Source organism: Aricia agestis, chromosome 9 (assembly GCF_905147365.1).
Source record: "Aricia agestis chromosome 9, ilAriAges1.1, whole genome shotgun sequence".
NCBI lineage: Eukaryota > Metazoa > Arthropoda > Insecta > Lepidoptera > Lycaenidae > Aricia > Aricia agestis.
Genome location: NC_056414.1, coordinates 80,900 through 106,388, shown reverse-complemented (window position 1 = coordinate 106,388; position 25,489 = coordinate 80,900). Strand labels below are relative to the sequence as shown.

The window sequence follows — 25,489 nt, the reverse complement described above, 5'->3', positions numbered from 1 at the left end:
CGGTATTTTTGTAAGCTAAAAAGATAATTTATAAGTTTATTAATCCCTTATTCGTGCTATATTAGGCATTAGGGCTAAAAATGTCACATCAATTAATAATTTGGCTATAAAAATTGCATAGCTTTTTACGTGTGTTTACGGATTCTCATCACTTGAACTATAGTAAATCGATATCATGAACTAATTGACTTTAAGACTATAAATTAATTAAAATTAAAATAAAAAATTAAATCGTCTTATACTTTTGTATAAGACGATTTAATACAAGACAAAATGTGTGTCTGGGTTGGTTGGTTGACACAGGTGTACAACATGTAAGTAACTCACAACTTGAAAACCATTACTAGTAGTCCCCAGTACACGGAACTAACTTTTTTCTGATACATATAAATTTACCACTTTGTGAGTGCCTTGTTTACGATGAGTCTGACAAACTTTTCTATGCGAAAAATTTCGACGCTGCTGCGTTTTCGAATGCTTGACTCCTGAAATTGTCGATATGACGTCATCATGGCTCCTCGTACATACAACTTTCATTTTTTGGAATTTGTTTAATAAAGTTAATTTAAAAACTGTGGTCAACTTGTCCGACAAGAATCACGCTGCGTCTGGAGTGTCCGACACTCCAAAGATGTCGCTATGACGTCACTATGACTCTTCGTACATACAACTTTAATTTTTTCAAATTTTCCGACAAGAATCACGCTGCGTATGGAGAGTCCGACAGCCCAAAGATGTTGATATTACGTCATTATGGCTCTTCGTACATACGTGTCGGAAAAAAATAGCAATGATATATTTTTTTTACGTCAGTGTGATAGATAATGTTATTCTAAATGCTAATATCAACTTGTCCGAATGACTCTTCGTACATACGACTTTAATTTTTTCAAATTTGTTTAATGAAGTTAATTTAAAAACTATGGTCAACTTGTCCACAAGAATCACGCTGCTTATGGAGTGTCCGACAGCCCAAAGATGTTGATATTACGTCACTATGGCTCTTCGTACATACAACTTTAATTTTATTCAAATTTGTTTAATAAAGTTAATGTAAAAACTGTGGTCAACTTGTCCGACAAGAATCACGCTGCATATTGGAGTTTCGACCAGCCCAAAAATGTTGATATGACGTTATTATGTCTCCCCATCCCCATACATGCAACTTAATTTAGTAGTTTTCGATTTAAAATAAAGTAGGGTAAATGACTATAATAGTGATTGGACAGTGCCAGTTATTGGAAAAAACACAATATTTATTAAGGTTGCTTTAGTTAAAAACTGCCTGATTTAATAGAACGCCTGATTTTAAAGAAAAACAGGCAGTTTTAAGCAACCTTAGTAAATATTATAGAGGGGAAGGGGAAGAGAAAGCTCCTCAATATTTAAATAATTGGCTAAGTGCGAGTCGGACTCGCGCACGAAGGGTTCCATTATCCGTACCATTATAGAGCAAAATTAGGCCAAAAATTGTGTTTTTTGTATGGGAGCCCCCCTTAATTTTTTATTTTATATAAATTTTATTATAAAATATTAAAGTAAACATATAATTAAGGATTTTGTGAAAAATTGAAGTATCTACCTGTTGTCATTATTAATATAAAGCAAAAAAAGCCAAAAATCACATTTGTAGTATGGGTAAGGCCGCTAGAATTTCTACACTATACTACTATTATAAAGAGGAAAGATTTGATTGTTTGTTTGTCTTGAATAGGCTCCGAAACTACTGAACCGATTTGAAAGATTATTTTACCATTAGAATCCTACATTAATTCTGCTGAACATAGGCTAAATTTTATTTTGGAAAAAAATAGGGTTCCGTAAGATATTTGGGATTTTCGGACGCAAGGTGTAAAAAATCAACCAGAAATGTTACTTTTTTCGCGTACGCTGCCTAAACTATAAAAGATAGAACCATAAAATGTTCTAAGTAATTGTAGATCTTTTAAATATCTACAAAAAAGTCCGCGACACACTATACCTATCTATGTTGAGTGAGGCACAATAACCATTTTTTTATTAAAAAATCTTGAAATGTTTTTGGACTACATTTAAATGCCTTTATTTTTCTCATGGCATTAATTCTTATCAAAATAAATTATTTCATTACTAAGGGCGGATTCGACCAAACTGGAGTAAAATTTTACTCGAGTATAACTGTTTCCTAATCTAAGAGTAAGCTGGTTTTGCGTTTTTCCAACTTCTAATCCAATAATGAGGTAATTACACGGGAGTAAATATTTATACGGGCTATTTTGGTGGAGTAAATATTAAACTGAGAATAGTTGCACAACAGGGTTCAACTGTCACGGTCGGTGTCATTGTGAACTATAATTGACATTTTATTTCATACTCTTTGAGTAACTTGGTAAAATGCAAACGATAATACCCTAGAGTAAATTAAAGGAGTAAAATTATTCTTATGATAGTTATACTCGTGTAACTTCAAGTTTGGTCGAATCGGGTCTAAGTACAGTTAATGTAGATAATATTTGGTCTTAGAATGATTAAAATTGGACGTTTGGTTTTAATGTTATGGCGAAAATAAAATATTACGATTTCTGCTGCACGTTGCGAATTGGGCGTCGTCAAGGCGCGCCGCGTGGGTGTGCTCGCCCGGAGAGTCCACGTAAATATTAATTATTATTACCTCGATCATGGGAATCGCAGATACAATAGATTTATAATATAATAGTTATGCGACAGCCGGGTGCCGCTTCAGTGATGGGATGATATTATAGTGCTTCATTAATTCATTTCGTTTAGTGTCAACCATTTTTATGTTCTGCTTAACATAAAGATTGAGTAAGAAATAAAGATTGAAAAAAAATATTTAAAAATCAATGTCCACCCGTGCGAAGCCGGGGCGGGCCGCTAGTTGTCAAATATAACACAAAAGATTTTGTGTTACCGTTACACAAAAGTGACACAATTTTTGGATAAAGGTGGTTTCATAATGGTGAAATAAATTACCTACAATTTTTATTTTTTTATTTCTATAAGACGATTTAATACAAGACAAAATAGTCGTGTTCGTTTCGTTTTCCAATGTACATTGCGCATGCGCAAAGTTAAAAATTAGTGTCAGTGTCATGTTCTAAAATCTGACAGAAATTGTTAGAACATGACACTCCATTATGAAGTTGACAGTCAGCTGCCAAACTGCGAAAAAATGAAACGCACACGGCTATTGTGTGTTTAACGTTGTTAGTGGCGGCCGAAAAGGAAGATCTTCCGACCGAGCGAGATAGCATGCTCGGTCAGGCCGAAGCCCACTGACGTCATTTCAGACGTTGTATATATCTTGCCGTTCTCCGAAACTTCGATAGCGCGATGCAGGAATGTTAGGCGAATTTGGGTACCGCCACATCACTCCCCCCCGAAGACCTGTGGTATTCTTCGATGCGCTTGTGTTGTCAGGTGTGGGCTGAAGCTACGCGTGCAATGACCAGGAGAGGGACCCCGTGCTCTGCTTGCTGACCGATCGTTGTAGCCTATGGCTGCCCCGTTCAAGCCAGACGCGGGTTCGACCGGCGCGGACCTCCAACGCGGCATATGGTCAAGGCGACCCGGTTATGCTTGATGTCTGCTGACGTGGTGCGGAGGGGCGGGGAGTGTTGATGATGATTAATGTCCAGAAGGATGCGTGTTCTTGTCGGTGGTCACCAATTTAACGTTGTTAGTGGCGGCCGAAAAAGAAGATCTTCCGACCGAGCGAGATAGCATGCTCGGTCAGGCCGAAGCCCACTGACGTCATTTCAGACGTTGTATTATACGAGTATATCTTGCCGTTCTCCGAAACTTCGATAGCGCGATGCAGGAATGTTAGGCGAATTGTGGGTACCGACACATGTGTCTGGGTTGGTTGGTTGACACAGATGTACAACATGTAAGTAACTCACAACTTGAAAACCATCATTACGAATAACTTTTTGTATGAAAGTAACAGTGAAATAGCGAAAAAATAAATCAGCTGTTCCCTACGAATAATAAAAACCAAGGAAAAGTAACTCCGTCAAAAATGCTCCACAATACTTGTCAAAAAAGTGTACCTTAAAGGGCCCATTCACGGCAGGACTGCACGGCAGTCCTGAATTGAATGGGCCTCACTGATTTATATTATATAGAATTCATGTTCAATCATGCTTGTGTAAGTGTATACGTAAGTACACATATTTTTCAGACAGATGAAAACCAATTTTGGTTTCGTTTGACAGCTCGAAATTGTTGCTCTATTCCGCTATTTAGGTACCTACATTTAGTCTACATAATATTATTAACTTTATGGTGGCAAGTGGCAACTGGGCACTGGCAACTCACTGAGGCCGCCAGTTCTACAAATTTATACTAGTAATCTGTGCCGCCAGTCGCCACATTTAAAGAAGAAGAAGAGCTGTTTAGTGTTTAGTACAATAAACTAGTAATCTGTGGTTTAGTACTACAAGTTACAACAACCTACAAGGCGTATACAAATAATTATAATAAAAATTGGAAAGCTATTATTACTTTGCCATTTATCAATATATTGTAACATCAAACGTGATAAGCTTTTAAATGAGCTAAAGTTTCTCTTTTAAAAACATGGCATTATTTCCAGCGTATCTTTCCGTGTCTGAAGAAGATAGAAAAAATAATGGAAGTAATACTTTGTTATGTAAGTTAAATTTGCTATTATATTATTTAACAACATGAAATTATTTTGGTAAAGGTTCGGAAACCTACCCCAAGATTGATGGGGAGCGGAGGTGAGGGGGGAGTGGGGAGGAGGGGTAAACACCCCCCACCCCGTACCAAATCCACACTGAGAAACCCCCCAGTTTTGGAGCTACTCACCTATGAAATTTTCGGAATTCTGAGGCGTAGGCGTGTTTTGTGACGGTCGCCGGCAGTTGCCGGCCGCTGCCTTCTAATCTAACCTACTTTTGGACTTTCTGGATTGAGTTTGTACTTTGTTTTGGTTTTGGCGGGGGGCCACGCCCCCCGAAAGGGGCCATGTAAATTTCTCCTAAATGGGGGGGGGGGGGGGGTTTCCGGATGTGGAAGTGGCACGAGGAGGTTTTTCTGACCCAAAACACCCTTCCTCAACCCATGTGAGCATCAAGGGTAGGTTTCTGAACTTAGCCATTATTTTTCTAAAACTCCACAAAAAGCTTCTATAATAATTGTACTTATCACTTTTTACCTTGGCTGGATTTAGCATGGAAAGATGAGGATTTACCTTCGGAAGCTGTTGAGAGTCAGTTACTTGCTAGTGACACAGATGAGGAAAGTGAAAAATATGTACAAAATAACGCACAAATCATGTCAAACATCAAAGCTGTTCCAAGTAAATGTGATGAGTACTACTTGGATAGCATATGTGACTATGGCAACTTGAATGTGTCCACGCTTTACTATCCAGGCCGGCCTGAGTAAGTATAACACGGTCAAATTAACTAGACACACGGTTTGATGACTTCATTATGGAGCTCGCTGCTCGCATGATAAATATATATTTCGATGCGTCAAGTTAATGTGACCGTGTTGTAAAATATGCTATCAATGTTTCATTGATTTACTTTAATAATACTGTATACCAGTTTAACATGATAATTATTATATGATTATTATTATTATATCAATAATCATTAAGCACACTAGCAGCTTATAAGCTGGTGCGTGTGTATCATACGATTTAAAGTTTGTCCAGCTTTTCTTACTTAGACAATTTACTGTATGTGCCATAATAATTAAAGTAAATTTGTATTAAAATAATTTGTTACCTTACATAGAAAAACTATAATATGTAATGGATGGATTTTTGGAAATGAAAATTACTGCAGGACATGCAGTATTTATATTGTATGAATTTGTATTATTAATAATAATAAAATTATAGGTATTACTGCAAAAAAGGTAAAATTGATTGTAAGAAAAATAAGAGATATGTGCGGCGTTATTACACAAGCTACATACCACACGAGTCTGATGCTACTGCTGTGACACAACGGGCTGATGCATACCAGCTGCTGCTGGCCCAGAACCCTCAAGATGTCGCTCTTTGGGAAAAGTTTATTGACTTTCAGGTATCACATCAAGTTTAGTTCATTCTTTTGTTACAAAATACTAGCTATTTGACCGATCTTTGCTCGGTATTCGATAAAACACGAATAAAATGGCATTTTCTAAAAATTATTACTAGGTAGATCAATTTATTGCCCCCAAAACTCCCTATATACTAAATTTCATGAGAATCGTCGGAGCTGATTCTAAGATTCCAATTTTTTTAGTCTATAGTGTCCCACTGCTGGGCAAAGGCCTCCCTTACGAACCAAGATTCCAAATAACATATATGTATATTGCTCGTTTAAACATATAATAATACTAGCTGTTGCCCGCGACTTCGTCCGCGTGGACTTCAGTTTATAGCGCGCGATGTCCACAAAATTGGTGTCAAAAGCAATTATAAAAAAACCCTGGTACCCCTTAAATCAAAACGGGAACAAATATAATGACCACCAAAAAATGCACTGATACCCTAAACTTGTTTACCAAAAAAAGATAATTAACACCAAAAAAATAAAGTCTAAAATTGCAATACTACCAGCTATTTTAGACATGACAACACTTCAAATTGTAATCGAACACCAAATATAGTAAATGATCACCAAATAAAGTATTTGAGCACCAAATATAGTAAATGACCACCAAATATAGTAAATGATCACCAAATATAGTAAATGATCGCCAAATCCTTGTGAGCAAATCAATGCGATATTTCTGTCCCAATAAATCACTACGATTGACAAAACAATATGTAATCATATTTTAACCGACTTCCAAAAACGAGGAGTTTATACATTCGGCTGTGGATATGTTTTTTTTATGTATGTTCAACGATTACTCCGCCGTTTGTGAACCGATTTTCAAAATTTTTTTTTTGTTATATTAGGTTTCACTCCAATTTGGTCCCATTTTCACAAAAGTGGTGACCTGATGATGGGATCCATGAGTAATCGAGGGAACTCCTCAAAATTCAAATGGAAACATATGGTTTTCTTGGTTTCATATGAAGTGTTTCAGGCATAATATGTTACCAAAAAGTAAGATTTTGCACCTGGATACACTATGGTTCGAAGGTGGTGAACAGAACTCCTTACTCCTTATAGATACATATTTGGGGGTTTCGGCGTTGTCTTAAGAACTGAAAGCATATACTACTATGCAAATTTAATTAATCATCATCATCATCACCACTATTCCACTATACATCCATGAGTAATCGAGGGAACTCCTCAAAATTTATATGGAAACATATAGTGATTTCGATTATATGAGAATTATCCTAAGCATATGCTACCAAGAAGCAAGATTTTGCAATTAGATAATATACCCTGGTTCCGAAGGTGCTAAGAGAACTCCGGATTCCTTATAAATACAAGTTTGCGGCTTTCGAAGTTGGTTTAAGAACTGAAAGCATATGCTACTATGCAAGTTACATTCATCATCATCATCACTACCACCAATCATCAGACCATGAATTTAAATCTAATTATAACCCTATTATTGGTACTTTTAATCGTCTTTAAGATCGAAACCCGAATTTGTCGAACGATTTAAAAAATTATAATGTTAATTCAATGTAAATGATTCGTTATACTTAGTTATATTTAAGCAAAATATTATATTATATTGAGCTGATGAGTTTTCATTAGTGTAATAATAGAAAGATTGTCACTGAACAGAACTTTAGAGCCTTTAAAGACAGGCGTATGAATATTAATTTTATCATTGCTTGATTAAAGCCAAGCATTTTCCATTAAAATGCTAGTATAATGTTGGTGATCATTTACTAATTTTGGTGATCATTTACTAATTTTGGTGATCATTTTACTTTAAAATGCTAGTATAATGTTGGTTATCATTTACTAATTTTGGTGATCATTTACTTATTTTGGTGATCATTTACTATTTTAAGATGTTAAATCTTTGGTTATCATTTTACATTAAAATAGTGGTCTGTATTTTGGTGATCGTTTACTATTTTTGTCTGTGAAATGTTACTATTTCTGGTGATCAGGTAATTATAAGCCAATCAAAACACCCAAAAACAGCTGTGCATCGTGCACATAACTTGTTTCATTTTTTTATACTTTATTTATGCCAAATTTTAAAGTATATTTAGCCCCCCAATTACACAACTTTACCCATAAACTATCATTGATAGGTTTAAGGTTACGTCACTGCATAGATGAAGTACTGAGTTACTTAATAACGTAAAAAGAAATAACAATCGAAAAAATCGAAAACTTAATGTATATTATGCCTATGTCCTTTGTCAGGCTTTAGACTATCTGTGTACAAAATTTCATTACAATCGGTTTGGTAGTTTTGTCATGAAAGCGAGACAGACAGACAGACAGAGATACATTCGCATTTATAATATTAGTATAGATAAGATAATAAACTCAATTATTTTAATTTACATATGTAGATTTTACTCACTATCAAAATTTGTTCGCCTAGATTAATTTACAAACTTATGTTACTGGCTTAAACTTAAATAACTTGCAACATAATGTGTTTATATCAACGAGTACACGGTACACTAGGAGGTATGCGGGAGCGCGGAGTCCGCACTGGCGGCGGCAGAGCAGGCCGCGGAGCGCGTGCCAGGCAGCGCGGTGTTGCTTCAGCGGCTCCTGGACGCGCTGGAGGCGGCGCTGCCCCCGAGGGAGCTCCTCGGCCGCTTGCGCGCTCTGCTAGCCGCCGAGCCCCGACCGGAGGCGCGCCTGCCGCTGTGGGAGCGGTTGCTGGCGGCCCTGGGGGGCGACCCCGCCGCAGACGCGGACGCGGCGACCGCCGCCGCCGCGGCCGCCTTGGCGGACACGCGCGCCGCACTCGCCGCCTACCCGCGCCTGCTGTACGCCGCCGGCCTGCAGCTGCGCGCCGCCGGCCTGTGGGAGCGCCTCGTGCTGCTGCTGGAGTTGGCCGTTGCCATGAACCTGCCCACGCTCGGCCCCGCCCCCGCCTTCCCCCCGCCCTTCGACCCCGAGGCGTACGCCCGAGCCGAGCTCCGTCTTCAGGAGATAGAAGATGAGGTCAGAGTCTTTGCCGGTGCTCCGACAAACTTAAACTTCGTATTATGGTACTTACGAAACGTTTTGTTTCTCTCAGTACTGAGGAATATAATCTTATATATAAAATTCTCGTGTCACAATGTTAGTTACCGTACGCCTCCGAAACGGCTTTACTGATTTTTACCAAATTTTATATGCATATACATCAGGTCTGAGAATCGGCTACTGGGTACTTTTTATAATTGAGAAGTGCATTTGTTGAATAAATAATAGTAAATTATTACAACTCGACACTGACGGCGACTATTGTTTGTGCGACGGGACAGCTCGATGGACGTTGCCATGGTATCTATACTAATAAAATAAAAAATAAAATAAAACGTTTTTATTTCGGTCTGTGGACCATATAGTGTTAGTAAACATTTAACTTAAAAACTATGTTAGCAAGAGTACAGCATTGCGAATTATAATAATATATTATGGGACAAGCACAATATCACGTATAATATAACTGTTATACGTGATATTAGTGTCCTTAACTAGGTGGACGCGAGTCCAGTGCTGCATCATAGCACTGTCCACGTCCAGTCTCTCCGCAACTGTTCTCAGGAGGCTGTTGGTGCTGCCCCGAACCCGATGTATCAGGGATAATATTATAATATAACTAATATTATAATTGGGAAGAGTTTGTTTGTTTGTTTGTTTTAACGCGCTAATCTCAGGAACTACTGGTCCGATTTGAAAAATTCTTTTAGCGCCCATTTATCGAGGAAGGCTATAGGCTATATTTTATCAAGCTAATACTAATAGGAGCGAAGAAATAGAGGAAAGTGTGGAAAAAACGGGGAGAAATTATATGAAAGGGCTTATTTGAACGCGCTAATCTCAGATACTACTGGTCTGATTTGAAAAAAATTTCAGTGTTAGATAGCCTATTTATCGAGGAAGGCTGTAGGCTATATTTTATTGTGCTAGGACTAATAGGAGCGAAGAAATAGAGGAAAGTGTGGAAAAAACAGGAGAAATTATTTGAAAGGACATAAGCCCTTTCAAATAATTTCACGAACTGCTGGAGCAATTTTTCTGTTATTTGGCACAGATAAGAAGTAGACCACGTGAAGGATCACAGGCTTTTTTTGTGGACTAATTTGTCTGTGAAATATCTAATTTACGCGGGCGAAGCTGCGCGGAACGTTATATTTTTTTTAATATAAAATAAGGGGGCAAACGAGCAAACGGGTCACCTGATGGTAAGCAACTTCCGTCGCCCATGGACACTCGCAGCATCAGAAGAGCTGCAAGTGCGTTGCCGGCCTTTATATCCCGGAAGGGAATAGGGTAGGGGATTGGGCCTCCGGTAAACTAACTCACTCAGCCAAACAGCGCAAGTGCTGTTTCACGCCGGTTTTCTGTGAGAACGTGGTATTTCTCCGGTCGAGCCGGCCCATTCGTGCTGAAGTATGGCTCTCCCACGTATAAAACTGTCTCACCTCGATGACCTCTGTGGCTCAATGGTGAGCTCGTTGGTAGCTCAAGCCGGGAGTCGCGGGTTCGAATCCCACCGACGGAACAAAAAGTTTTTCAAAGTTCCTGGGTCATGGATGTGTATTAAATAGTGTATCATATAATAAAAATCTTAAATATGTGTATAGTATAAAAAGTATTAAATATATTTCCGTTGCCTGGTACCTGTAACACAAGTCCTTCAGGTACTTACCACGGGGCCAGACTGACGTGGTGCGGTCTCCACCTCTGATTTATTATGATTAAGGCGAGATAATGGATCGAGCTCCGCACTCGGTGAGATGTTGAGGCCTGAACTGACTTAAATAAATTACTTTTATTAATTTTAAAATTAAGAAATTAAACTACGTTAAATGAAATCCTACTCGGCAGGCGACCGCGAGTGGGCTGCCTCTGAGCGCCGTGTGGGTGCGCGTGGAGCGCGCGCGAGCCGCCGCGCACTGGCGACCCGCGCCCGCCGGCCCGCCGCCCGCCGACCCGCAGCGCGCGCCGCCGCCGCACCTGCTGGCCGACCTGCTGCGCCCGCTCGCCGGCCCGCCGCTGCCGCTCGCCGCGCGCCTGCTGCGCCTCGCCAAGGTGCCGCCGCTGCCCGTCACCGACTGGGCCGCGCGCGCCCTCGGCCCGCCGCCGCTCGACTGCGCCGAGGAGATGCTGCCCCTGCTGGCGGCCGCGGCCGACCTGCCACCCGCGCACCCCGCGCGCGCCGCCCCCGCGGTCGCGCGCCGCTTGCTCGCGCTCGCCCTGGACCCCCCGCACTACTTCAGCGACGAGTGGGGACACCTGAGCTGGACGGAGGCGCTGTGGGACGCGTGCTGCGCGGCGACGACGGGCGCGGCGCGCGGCGCGCTGCTGGCGTGGCGGCTACGCTGGCTGCGGGCGCACCTGCTGCTGACGGAGGAGGACGGGGCGGGGCGCGGGGAGCGGGCGCGGGTGCGTTCGGCGGCGCGCGCGGCGCTGCGGCGGTTGCGGTGCTCGGACCCACTGGTGGTGGCGGAGCTGGCGCGGCTGGAGTTGCTGGCGGAGGGGGGGGCGGCGGCGGCGCGCACCGCCCGCCTCGCCCTGCGCTCCGCGATCGCCTCCTGCCCCGTCGAGCACGCCATCTACGTCGCGAGGTGGGAATCGCTACTCAGTATCGAAAAGCTTTTCTTCTTAACAAAATCATACTCTGTCTCTACTTGGTCTTTCATTTTTTGTCACAACAATCAAGCTATACCTATCATTATTTCATTATCGGGATCACTCTTTTGTAATATTATCAATTGTGCCCCGTTACCCTCGATCGCTGTTTCTTTTTCTTCTCTTTTTATTTTTTCCTTTTTTCTAATTAAATTTTGAAAACTCTCTAAGTCAGTCTTCAAAAGCACTATATTACAATCTGCAGTAACTGTCTCGTCGAATTCATCATGAAAATATTAACTATTCTAGGTTCTTTTTGTCTTCCTGAGAACTGACAACTAAATCTGAGTGAGTAGTATCGAAAATACGATGATCTGCTCGTTCCGTTTCTTATTTTAGGGTGGTCGGCGAGGTGGAATCAGACGCTGGCGAGGGCGCGCTCGTGTACGCCGTGCTGGGCCGAGCGACGGACGCTCCCCCCTCGCCCCCCGCGCCCGCCGACCGCGTCGCCGCGCTGCAGCGGGTACGTGTCGACTGTTGACTGCTGCTCGCCGCTGTCTGCTGACAGTTTAGGTTACGCAGATGTCGCGCGATCGGGTAGTGGGTACTCATTAGTCTTAGGTACTTGTCGTCTCCTCGTTGGGGCGAATCACGATCCTAGGTAGGTCCTAGAGAGTCCATTTAACCGAAAAAATTGTCTGTTATTTTTTTAGATGACATATTTTATAAAATTTAAAATCGTTGCGTATGAACGGGGGTTATTTTTAACAAGGATCAATATATCAAAATTTGGCCGGAAGGTTTAATTGCACCCTGTATAAAATTCTCGTGTCACTGCAGTGTTTGCACGCGAACACCAAAACGGCTCAACCGATCATGAATCCTTATAGATACAAATTCGGGGGGTTCGGCGTTGTTTTAAAAACGGGAAGCGTATACTGCAATGCAAATTACTTTCATCATCAACAGTACTTTATTAAGTTATTTATTAAGAGTGAATATTATAACGAAATTATTGTAACCTCAACTAAACATACAGATTTCGAGTATCATTTGATTAATATGCGGGGAGCTTTGCCCCCACCCCCTACCTGGGGGTCGGCGCAGCCCCCCCCCCCACCTCCTGTAAATGCTGACGCGATATTAGTGTTGACCTTGCCCCCGGCCCTTATTTAGTGTTGAATTTAAATTCTCCTTTTTTAGGAACAAACTAAGTTATTAATTAAAAATGAATATTTAATTCTAACATAAACTAAACATTCACTTTTTAAGTGTCATTTGATTACTTCGGTTCGCCCCAGGCTGAACTTTGTTTGTCGTTATGTTTGGTTATTTGGTGACTAAAAAACTATGAAGATTGAATACAGAAATAGTTGACGCGTCTATGTGTGTCCCAAAAAAATTTGGAGTTCCTTCTATATCGCATTATCATATCACCACTTTCGTAAGCATTGTACCAAATTCGTGATATTGTACCTCTATACTCTATAGTGTGTTTAACACTATACAGCTACAAAACAGTTTGAAAAACAGTTAAAAAAAGGTGGAACAATAATATAATCAAAAGCAAGAGTTTTGATAATACCTAATGTCATGATACATGGCCTAATTATAGTGATGACTGATGATGATGATTAGTATTTAATTTGACACATTGACATTTAAATATTATGCTTTTAGTTGTTGAAACAACGCTGAAATTGCCGAACAATAATATATGCCGTGTCTAGAGGTATATGGAAGCTTAAAATCCTTCAGAAAAACGTAAAATTACTAATAATAATAAAGTTTATTTGCAACTACATTCATTCATACATGGTGCAGATTTACATGATAATATATAATTCCAATGAGCAGCCGCAAATTGGGTCATGCTCGGCATGTGCTGGTACACCCAGGGGCATATTCAGCGCAGGTCTTCCGCAAGAGCCATTGGTGACGACATGGATATCACTATAAACCAAGTAGAATAGCTATATTGGCGCGACGCGACGGCCGACGACTGTGTCGCATCGCGACAAAGCCGTCTCGCGAGTCGCGCGGCCGCTACAGGTAACTATAATATTATTGGCAACACAAGACGTTTTACAAAACGTTTTGCAAAAATTTACAAAATGTAGAAAATTAAAATAAATATCAAATAAATAAATCAAGACAGTAATTAAAAGTAACTAAAACTTAAAAGTACCTAACACCATTGACATTAATAATCAAAAACAACAAGTTCCGTATTTCGAAACGTAAAACTAATTAAGTACATACTAATAAGGATGCCGGCCGTTTACTTTTTGAGTTAATAATATAAATTATAATAGATTTAATTAGAATTAGGTATGAAAACAAATAACACAATGACACGTGCACATTATATTACGGAGATATCTTGGCAGAGGCTTTCTTGTGACAACTGTTGATCTAAAAGGAACCGTCGCAGTTTGCCTTTAAAATATGTTTTCAGACTTTTGGCGCTTCTAATGGGAGGCGGTATGTTATTCCAGCATTTGGAAGCTGAATACCGAAAACTACCTCTAAATGTAGCCGTTCGATATTTTTCGATTGTCAACTGTGCTGAACATAGCCGTGACCCACAAGACCTCAGGCTAGCTGTTCTGTATAATTTGTTGAAGAGATACTTTGGTTCCTCGTACTTCAGTATCCCGAAAAGCAAACATGCAAGGTGAAGCCTGCGTCGGTGCTTCATTTTTAACATTAAGTTAAGATAGGTGGTTACATGGGTTCTGGGGGGTATGCTGAAACAAAATCGAGCACAAGCATTTTGGACTCTTAGAATAAGTCTTTTAGTACTCGAAACGAGACGAGGGCTGTAAACTATATCAGTCTACTCGTAGTTCAATTTTGAGAGGACCAGAGACTCAACTAGCCTGACACGCATCTCTTCTGACAGATATGGTCTTATTCTGTATAGGTAATGTGTGTTTCGATATACATTTCAAGGAGTCCCATCAATTTCTCATGGATTGCATCATCAGATCACCACTTTTGTGATCATGTTACCAAATTTGGGCAACATCTCATTCAACAACAAAAATATTTTGGAAATCGGTCCACAAAGTTAAATAGATCCTCCTCCTTTTCGGAAGTCGGTTAAAAAGTAGCCTAAGTTATTCCTTACTACATCAGCTATGTGTCTAAAAAGTCCCGTCAAAATCGCTCCAGCCATTTCGGAAAAAATGTTGTTTTGGTGTCTGTACCCTATATACATTCATATGCATGTAGTAAAAAACGGTTCTTTCAATATTACAAACAGACACTCCAATTTTATTTATATGTATGTATGTATGTATGTATGTATGTATGTATGTATGTATGTATGTATGTATGTATGTATGTATGTATGTATGTATGTATGTATGTATGTATGTATGTATGTATGTATGTATGTATGTATAGATAAGAGTGCGGGACAGTTCCCACTTCCAACAGATATCTGAAGGAAATTGCTATCAAGCTTGAAAGTCCAATATGGAGACATTGGACTAATCTACATATTTTATAATATTATCACTCGCATTTTACTAACATAGTCATAAGAAATATTGTACTTTTACTTACACTATATGGATCTGTTCTATGGTCTGAAATAAACTGATTATTATTATTATGTTTGTATCAGGTATTCCTTGCTCACGGGCAATTAAATCCCGGACCTTTGGAAGGCATAGGTCCAAAGCCAACACGTAGAGGCCCATTACACAGTTTTAATCTAAATGTTATGTGACACTGGCCGGCGACTAAATAATTTTAAAGTAGCCACTCAGGGCTTTATTCTCTAACTTGTTGACTTGTGTTATTAGACATTAATTGAGTTACTGAAACCAGTGCGAGGAGCGCTGCGCGGAGCTGGAGCGGCGGTGGGCGGCAGGAGAAGGGGCGGGAGCGGACGAGGAGGCGGGGGAGGAGTGGGCGCTGCTGCCGGGAGCGGGCGAGTGGGCGCGCGCGCGGGCGGCCCTGGCGGACCCGCGCCGCCGCCGCCGCCTGCTCGCCGCGCTGCTGGCCGCCGCCCCGGCCGCGCCGCCGCCCGCCGCGCGATACTACGAGGAGGCGGCGGAGGCGCTGGTGCGGGCGGCCGCCGCCGAGGGTCGCGCCGCCGTCGTCGCTCGGGCCGTCGCGCCCCTCTACCCGAACAACGCCTACCTCGCGGTCGGTCGGTAGATATTTATTTATTTATTTATTTGGTTTGCCAACAGGTCTACTTCTTTTAAAAACTTATATCTCTAATATTACAACACGAAATTTGTTAAGGTGCAGACCCAATTATAACAGGCAGACTCAGCATGCAAATCATATATTTATAGCAAAATTGATTTTCTTTTTTTTTTTTATTCGGAAAACTTACAGCATACTAACAATAACATTAATTATTTAAATAAGAATTTTGAATGCCAATTACAAGTTTCCACTTATGAATCCTACTATCCTACTTCCTACTAATATTATAAAGGCGAAAGTTTGTTTGGATGTATGGATGTGTGGATGTATGGATGTTTGTTACTCTTTCACGCAAAAACTACTGAACGGATTTTAATGAAATTTTACAATATCATAGCTTATACATCAGAATAACACATAGGCTACAATTTTAACTGACTTTCAAAATGGGGGAGGTGTTATGTTCTTTTGTCTTATGTTCAACGATTACTCCGCCGTTTGCTAACCGATTTTCAAAATTTTTCTTCTGGTATATAGGGTAATATCCCAATTTGGTATTATATTCACAAAAGTGGTGATCTGATGAAGGATCCATAAGTAATAGAGGGAACTCCTCAAAATTTATAGGGAAACATGTGGTGACTTCGGTTTCGTGAGAAGTATTCTAAGCATATGTTACCACTAAGTAGGATTTTGCACCGAGGTATACCTGGTATACCGTGGTTCGGAAGGTGCTGAGAGAACTCCTGATTCTTTATAGATACAAGTTTGGGAGTTTCGGCGTTGTTTTAAGAACGAAAAGCATTTGCTACTATGCAAATTACATTCATCATCAAAATCATCATCATCATCATCATTACCATATTATACCATGTTATTGGTACTTTTCATAGTATTTTAGATCGAGACTCGAGGTTGTCAAGCGATAATTTAAAAAAATCTATAAGTACCTACCTAATATTATAAACCTGAAGCGTAAGTATGTTTGCTTGAACGCGTTAATCTCAGGAACTACAGGTCCGATTGAAAAACTTATTTCAGTGCTAAGATAGCTCATTTATCGAGTAAGACTATATATTACCACGCTAAGACTAATACGACCGAGGAAACTCAGGAAAATGTGGGAAAAACGGGGAAATATTAGAAATTACGAACTACTGGAGCAATTTTTATGGCAATATTTGGCACAGATATAGAGTAGACCAAGTGAAGGGAGTAGGGACATAAGCTATTTTTTATGGGAAAATATTGTACGGTTTCCGTAAAATTCCTAATTTACGCGGGCGAAGCCGCGCGGGACATCTAGTAGTAATTTAAAGAAGCTAGATGTGAAACAGTAATTACAATAATAGATACAATATACCTATATACCTATTTCTTTAATTATTATAACAACACCAAAAATATTAGATGTTGAAAATTTTAATTTAGTCATAAAGTAATATTACATTTATATTACTATTATTAGGCATATTATTTAATATTACTATTACATAAAGTAATAGTAATATTAAATAATATGCCACCGCAAATACAAACTCACTCTGTAATATGAAACTGAATTAAAAATTAAATACGAATTAAAGATTAAATAAGATGCAATGAAAGCGTGTGTTGCCTTATTACCTACTATGCAACTTAGGTAATAATGCAACTCTGCATCTTTGATTAATCAAAGCGACGGAGCGCGCGGCCAAGTTCCAGCAGGCCGCGCGCATGCCGTGCACTATTTCACTAGCTCAGTGCCTATTGCGAGTGCAAAGATAAAATTAAACCTACGTAATTATATACTAGTACTAAGGCAGTATACCAAATTTAATAGATATAGCTTTGGTAGATCCTGAAATATCTCCCTGTGAAAATAGCTAATTTTGGCACTCACTCACTGACCGGTAATCAAAACCTCTAGGCCACTTTCAATTATCCTAGCGTTATGAAATTTGGCACACAGGGCGTGTGTTATATTATGTATACTAACAAAAAATTGAGAAATTTAAGAAATCGGTCAAGCGTGAGTCGGTTCACCTACAAACCTAAGAGGCCACTTCCGATTGTCCTAGCGTTATGAAATTTGGCACGCAGGTAAAATTGAGAAATTTGAGAAATCGGTCAAGCGTGAGTCGGTTCATCTACTAACATTAGATACCACTTCCAATTTTCCTAACATAATGAAATTTGACACTCAGGTCGTGTGTTATAATATGTAGATTAATAAAAAAATTAAGAAGAAAACGGTCAAGCGCGAGTCGGCTCCTCTACGAACTATAGGTAAAAAATCTTATACGCCAGTGATACAATGAGAATACGATGAGAAGGGTGGGAGGATTGGTTTAAAATATTGTCATCAATGCATACTGTATAGGCTATAGCTTATTAATCCTTCGATCGCGTATTCTTGGAAATCTATTGTTTACGCGGTCGAATTCGACTGCTTGGGAGTTGGTTAAATAAATACTGTTTACTTGTAAATTTAGCTTCTATTGATAGTTTAACAAATACAACTAGCACCATATATCGAAGGCATTGTTTAGGTCGGGTGTTCACAAAAAGAAAAAAATTGGTATAATTTCTTGAAAAAAAGTATTGAAATCCCAACAAAAACACACCTGTTAAAATGGGGCCAAGTTCCTATCGGCAAATTTTTGGTCTAAAAAAGAGTTGAAATCCAATCCAATGCTAAGTTTAGATGCACTTCATAGATCGTTATTATTTTCATCAACAGCCTGATCCATAATACTTCTAAATTTGAACTTGGCAGGTTTTCGTGCTATAAGTACGTAACTCTTGATTAATTCATAATTGTATAATTATTATGGATCAGGCTGTTGATGAAAATAATAACGATCGATGAAGTGCATCTAAACTTGGCATTGGATTGGATTTCAACTCTTTTTTAGACCAAAAATTTGCCGATAGGAACTTGGCCCATTTTAACAGGTGTGTTTTTGTTGGGATTATTACTTTCGAATAATGTAATAAGGTTCAGTTCACGACGACATCTCACCGAGCGCGTGACTCGATCTCATATCCCATTTTAGTAATAGTCTGATCTATGCAATACAGGAATATTCTTTGATCTCTTGTTTATCTATCCCAACCCCGAACATAAGAGTTGATTGACAGTACTATTAATTACCTTACAAGAGAATGCAATGTCAGAGATTCTTCTACGATAGTATAATGGGAGGAAATGAAACTTTTTGCACCTTGATTCATACTCTGGAAGGATAATATTGCATTTCAATTGTAGAAATTTCAAGAAACGTTTTTGCACAGATTCGATCCTAGTATTGTAAATATCATAGGTGGGATTCCAAACCTCAGAACAGTATTCCAGAAAACTGCGCACAACGTCAACCCTCCCCTCTCCCCCACAGAAAAAGAAAATAAACAATTACACACAGGATAGATATTATAGTGTAATTTATAATTACTTAGTCGGTGTTATGAATTACGCGTTTTAATAAAATGTAATACTTATAATATTCAGTTATGCATGATGCGCGCGTAAATCGTGCGGACTTTTTGTTTTGATCGCACTTTTTTTTCATGTCGACTAAATTTTTTGTGTACTTAACTTTCTTACGGATATTATGATTGTAGTTAGTTGAAAAAAAAAATGTTTTTCTTTAGTTAGGTCAAAGCCAGGGTGGGGCGCCCCAGCTTGCCCCAGTGTGGCTACGCCCATGATGTCAACCTCGAACTCCTTGTATAGCTTGTTATGGTCTCGACATATAATAGGGAACATGCAAAAATAATATTTATGAAATTTTGTCTATTAAAACGTTAAAAAAATATAAAAAAGGGCCACTCACAGAAATGGATATAGTTAGAACTGCCATGTGTATGTACTTCGCGTGCCATCGCGTTCCCAAACGTTGTACAATGTCAAAATTTCGAAAGTCTGTTCTTTAGTCTGCGCTCCACAGTTATCGGAATCGGACGTCAATCGGAATTCTAAAAATGTCTAATTGTGCCGTGTTGGGCTGTGGAAATTAGACTAGAAACGTTGGTCTAAATAGTGGATACGTTTCTTTTCATCGGTAAGTAATTTTATTATTAAATCATGTGTCCTTTATTTTAAAATCAATTATTTAATGTTAATCGTGGGTGGTTGTAGTTTTTACCATGAAATCTACGTAACTGCGTGTGTACCGCATGATTCATAATACATTGCCGCTTTAGTTAGAAAATTATAGAGCCCGTTCTGTTTGTCCGCTATTGAGCGCGCAATGGAAATAAAACAATCGATACCTACTTTCACTCATCGCTTAGTTTCGAAGTACAGTCAATATTCGCATTTTTCTGTCAAATGAAGCAAATAGTGTTGTACATATTCTCGATTCTAATTGATCGATTTTCGAAACAGACATGAAACAGAGGAATGATAATGTTCGCTTTGGGATATTTTGTTACTCGGTAATTATATTATATGTAATATGTATTAATGTTCCTGTTTAGTGATTTAGAATAATATGATATATTACTAGCTGTCCTGGCAAGCACGTATCTTTAGATTTATCATTCCTCTCTATATTAACTCTAATAATAATCGATTTAAAAATCGATATACCTATTAAAGTGGCAAAAGAGACGGGGGGCGGCGATGCCTTCGAATCGATTCCGCGCGTACGGGTATTCCCATCACTAAAGCGCTCTTGTGACGTCACAGTAGGTATAAAAAAAATGACACGCTCGTGTTCATACAAATTGGAGCGACATGGCGGTTCTAACTATATCCATTTCTTAAAATTAAAATTGTTTTTTTTTTACAAAAATTACGAATAAAAAGTAACTTGAAACGGAACGGATTTCAAAACACCAATCAGCGTTCAGTGACGTCACACATGCTATCTCCGCGTTCCCTTTAGCGTTAAAAACCATCAAAATGCCTCCATTTTGGGCGTTTTGATCGTTTTAACGCTAATTTTTGAGAGGTACAGGTCAGTTAACTAAAGCTGGCTGGCATACAGCGTGATGTAAGATGTTACAAGTCACGTGTGATCGACGCGCGGCCAGCGTTCGGGACTCTAGTCTACCTACAAAATCATTTATTTTTAAACATACTGTATATTATAGTGAAATTGCATAAGACGTGTGAGTACTGTGAACGACGTGCCAGCCTTAGTTAACTGACCTATACGAGCAGGTGTGGCCATTGTCAATAATAATTGTCAAAAAGTAGTGACGTCATACAGACTATAGCTCCGTGACAACGCCTCCGTGCTCTAGTGGTATAGAGCGCGGTTCTTGACTCGGAGGTCGTGGGTTCGATTCCCACGTTGGAAACATGTTATTTCCAAGTTTGGTTAGGACAATGTAGGCTGATCACCTGATTGTCTTGACAAGTAAGATGATCCATGCGTCGGATGGGCAAGTAAAAAGTCAGTCCTGCGCCTGATCTTTCGCCAGTCGTGTCGGTCTTCCGTCCCACTGAGTTATGAGAGTAAAGGAATAGAGAGTGCTCTTGTGTACTACGCACCCACTTGGGCACTATAAAATTACTCCTCCTCCTTTACAGAAAACACCTCTCGCTTTCTAGAGTTAGGTTTTGGAACAGAAAACAAAAAAAAGATATAATATCACGTTTCACAGTGTACGGAGGAGACGAAAAATCGGAAATTTTCAATTTTCTTCAATTTTGAATAAGCATTAATATTATGACTGCAGGAGTAGAACACCCGCGTGTCAATTCGCAATAGTTTTGATGCTACGAGCTACCAAAGTTAGCGTTTTTTTGCGGCCCGGAAGGGAAAAATCAATATTTCTCCAAAACTTTTACTTACTAAATAAAATGTTGTATACCACCTGAAAGCCTATTAAATAAGGCATATTTCAAGCTTTTCTGAATCGCCGTATCAACATTTTACAAACAATAAAATAATTTTCATTTTTAGCTTTTTATTTTTTTTATCCAAAACTAAACAAAAGATGCAATCGAAAATATCGACAAATTAAAGGTGTACAACATTCTATACGCACAAAAAAAATCACCCATGAGATCCGTTTACTACCACTGCTAAATCAATTTATTTAATTTACAAACTTAATTGTCAACAGTGTTATCAAACGACGCAACGCTGTATTATTTGTAGTCTTCGTTTTCGCGTGACCATCACTTACCTTGATTTTTTAAATAAATACTAGAAATAATACTTTAAACAATAATAATAATATTATTGTTTAAAGTATTACGAACTGACATTCGATTTATTTACCGACTTCCAAAAAGAGAGGAGGTTTTATATTTTTTCTAAGACTTATTTGATAATTTTAAATATACTCATTAAAAGCAAAGTTAATATATTGTGTGACTATTTCCATTGCATTATTAACAGCCATCCATTGAAAGACGTATGGTGGCAGCCCTAGCGTAGGATTTCACGATCAAACATCTCCAGTTGTAAACGGATCTTACAAGTGTTTTTTTTTGTGCGTATAGAATGCTTGCATACCTTTAATTTGCCGATATTTTCGATTGCATCTTTTGTTTGGTTTTGGATTAAAAAAATAAAAACCTAAAAATTAGGTAAAATATCGACACGGCGGATCAGGAAAAAATCTTGAAATATACCTTATTTTATAGGCTTTCAGGTGGAATACAAAATTTTATTTATTACGTAAAATTTTTGGAGTAATATGGATTTTTCGCTTCCGGGCCGCAAAAAATCGCAAAACTTTGGTAGCTCGTAGAATTAAAACTATTGCGAATTGACAAGCGGGTGTTCTACTCTCGCATTCATAATACTAATGCCCATTCAAAATTGAAGAAAAAAGAAAATTTCCGATTTTTCGTCTCCTCCGTACACTCTGCGTTTTGCTAGTGATTGTTTCGTGTTTCGCTCTCGTCGATAAATCGTATTCTTGTCCCGCAGCCGAGGCGGGCGCCCCGCTGTGGGCGATGGGCGAGCTGTCCGCGGAGGCGCGCGCGCGGGCTCTGGCTGGCGGCGGCGGGCTGCGGCCGCTGGCCGGAGCGCTCCCGGCGCTGCTTCGTGCGCTGACCGACGCGGGCGGGTGGGGGGCTGCGGCTCGAGTCCTCCGGCGGGCGACCGTAGGGGCGCGGGGCGCGCGGGCCGGGGCGCTGGTGTGGGCGCTGCGGCTGGAGGCCGAGGCGCGAGCGGGCTGTGGAGCTGGCGGGGGGGCGGCGTGCGCGGCAGCAGCTCGTCCGGGTCACAAATGGCTGTACGTGCGAGGTGCGGCGTTGTGCGGCGCCGACGCCCCGGCGCTTGAGGACGCGATCCTCGAACGACGCCTGCGCTTGCATGCGCTGAGGGACGAGCTGCCGCAATCCTGAGTCGACCATAATATTATATTGTAATGTTTATAGAGAATAAAACGAAAATAGATACTTTGAGCGTTTGTTTTTTATATGTCTATATGTCGGATCAGGTGAATTTGATGGTCCTGAATCGTTGGCCGACATTGCTTATGGGCGATGGAACGAGCAGCAAGGAGAGTAATTTATCACGAAGAACTGATTTAAACGTTTATTAGGAAAATTAATAACAAAAATCAGAATATCACTCTTCACTATATTGAAATCACTCACTATAATAATTAATCACTTTTTAAGTACACTAGGCAGAGTCACTGATTATAACGAAACGTTAGACAGTTTCTAGACTTGTGTTCCGCACAACGACAGGTAGAGAAGTGGTTGCTCGTCGTCAGACGCCAAGCTCGTCCCCTTCCACCACCCCACCACATCGATTGCACGAACTTCAGACTCCGTCGAAACGCCATATTGTGACGTTTGCGTTTCGTCAAATAACTTCTGTACTATTGACTTATCCGACACGGCCATCCTGCGAGTCACGTCTCTGTGTGATATCCTGTTACAAATTTTATGTCACAGTATCATGTTGTTCGGTCATTCCTGACCTCTATTAAAGAAAAAGAAAATCTGGTGGCACGGGGGGGGCACAAAAGTGCCCCCGGCAAAAAGGTTACTTTTTTTATATTTCAGGTAATTTCTGACAAGACCCGACTGGCAACACTGGTTGGTAGCAACACCGATTTCATAAATGTCATTTCTGCAACACTGGGCATGTTTATGCTATGGTAGCATCAAAAATTTTTCTTGCCTGCGGTTTCTTGATATTTTTTGATTTTGCTATTTATGTTAATAGTGAAGTTATTTTATAAATATTATGTGATTGATGTGCAATGAAACCTACGTATAATTAGAATCATATAATTCAAGCCTAAGTGTAAACAATTTGTGAGTTGCAAGTTGTAACAAAATATTTTTATTGTATTACTGTTTAGAGTACAGCATGAACTAAAATATAAGTGTTTTCACATGTTTATCAACGAGGAGGACGCTTGTCGGGAGCGGGCGAGTGTCAGGGAACATCAAGGCGGGGTAATATTGCTAGCATACTGCTAGGCTATTCTACCTCTAAACAACCTTTCATTGTACGATTACCTTCCTCCTAATATTCCTCGTCCCACTAATCTTAAATCTATTTTATCGTTAGTATATTCTCCATTTATTGACATCTTATGCTCGTTCATTGCTCATAATCACATTAGGCTCTAGTTGTAATATGATTTCTCTTCCTTTTATATTTAATATAAGTAGATTGTATTTATGTTTATGTACTCTGTGTATCTTTAAAGGCTAAGAAACAATATTTTGCTGTACTTATTTGCTTGTTCTGGTTTTTTCTGTTTCATTATTTTATCTTGTATTTGCATGGTCGCATGAAGTCATCACCCGTGCCCGCTGCATGGCAATCAGTTTACGTTATAAGTTATAACTGTTCACATTTTTCGCCTCAACTCTGACGCTGGCAACTCCTAAATGGGGAGGCTTACGCCAAAAGAAGAAGAAGAAGAAGAAGTAGGCTATTCTATAAGGAACATGTTAAGGCTGTGCTCTCCGCTGTTATCACGGATGTCGCAGCCGTGACATCGTTCGCTGTTACCACGGCTGTAGAATTCGTATTCTCTAAGCTCTATTAGCTCGTCGACGATGTCTCGGCTGCGGCTGTTGGCGAGGCTGCGGCTCAGATAGTGGACTCGACTATAGATACATTTTTGTCTTAGCAATTTTAGTTATTTTGTCCCGATAAACTCTTTAATATTAGAACTTTTATAGTAATAATCATTTGTAGTACATACTTGAACAAATTCAAATAGCCAAAATTATTAATGCATCAAAAAAATATCCAAAAAGTTGAAAGTACCAAGGTATGAACCTCGTATCCATTGAGTTACTCGTCGCATAAAAGAAAACTAGCTTGGTCTTCTACACATACGTATGTAAACAAAATATAAAGAATGTAAACAAAAGTGCAAACCAAGGGTGTGGGACATGAAATAGATTAAACTTCATATAAATACTTATAGCTTTAGTTTTAGTGTTTACAAAAAGAATTTCTACTACGCGATAAGAGTAGTCTACCTCGGCTCGAGTGACCCGCGTGGAACATAATATTTCATAAATATTGAATAGTCTTTGAGATTCGTGAAGGTTGGATTCTTGTTTCGTAAATCAATGTGGTTTTGTATAAGTGAATAAGTAATATAAAAATCTAAATGTGCTATGTAAAAATTAATTAATATTGAATACTTGGTATGTAACTATGTACCCGCATATGTTTAATGTTTTGTAC

At 39.6% G+C, this 25,489-nt stretch overlaps 1 protein-coding gene and 1 long non-coding RNA gene across 2 annotated transcripts; both read left to right on the top strand.

Annotated features, from left to right (window-relative positions):
• The first annotated feature begins 4,452 nt into the window (after positions 1-4,452).
• LOC121730653 lies at positions 4,453-23,223 on the top strand. Its single transcript, XM_042119795.1, has 8 exons — positions 4,453-4,654; positions 5,198-5,411; positions 5,879-6,065; positions 8,592-9,080; positions 10,956-11,695; positions 12,099-12,222; positions 15,540-15,864; positions 22,745-23,223. Exons 1-8 carry the CDS (start codon positions 4,582-4,584, stop codon positions 23,161-23,163), a joined length of 2,571 nt encoding a protein of 856 aa, XP_041975729.1. The 5' UTR covers positions 4,453-4,581; the 3' UTR covers positions 23,164-23,223.
• LOC121730209 lies at positions 11,561-15,602 on the top strand. The gene is made up of 3 exons (XR_006036078.1): positions 11,561-11,695; positions 12,099-12,222; positions 15,540-15,602. It is a non-coding gene; the product is annotated as an uncharacterized LOC121730209 (long non-coding RNA).
• Positions 23,224-25,489: the final 2,266 nt, after the last annotated feature.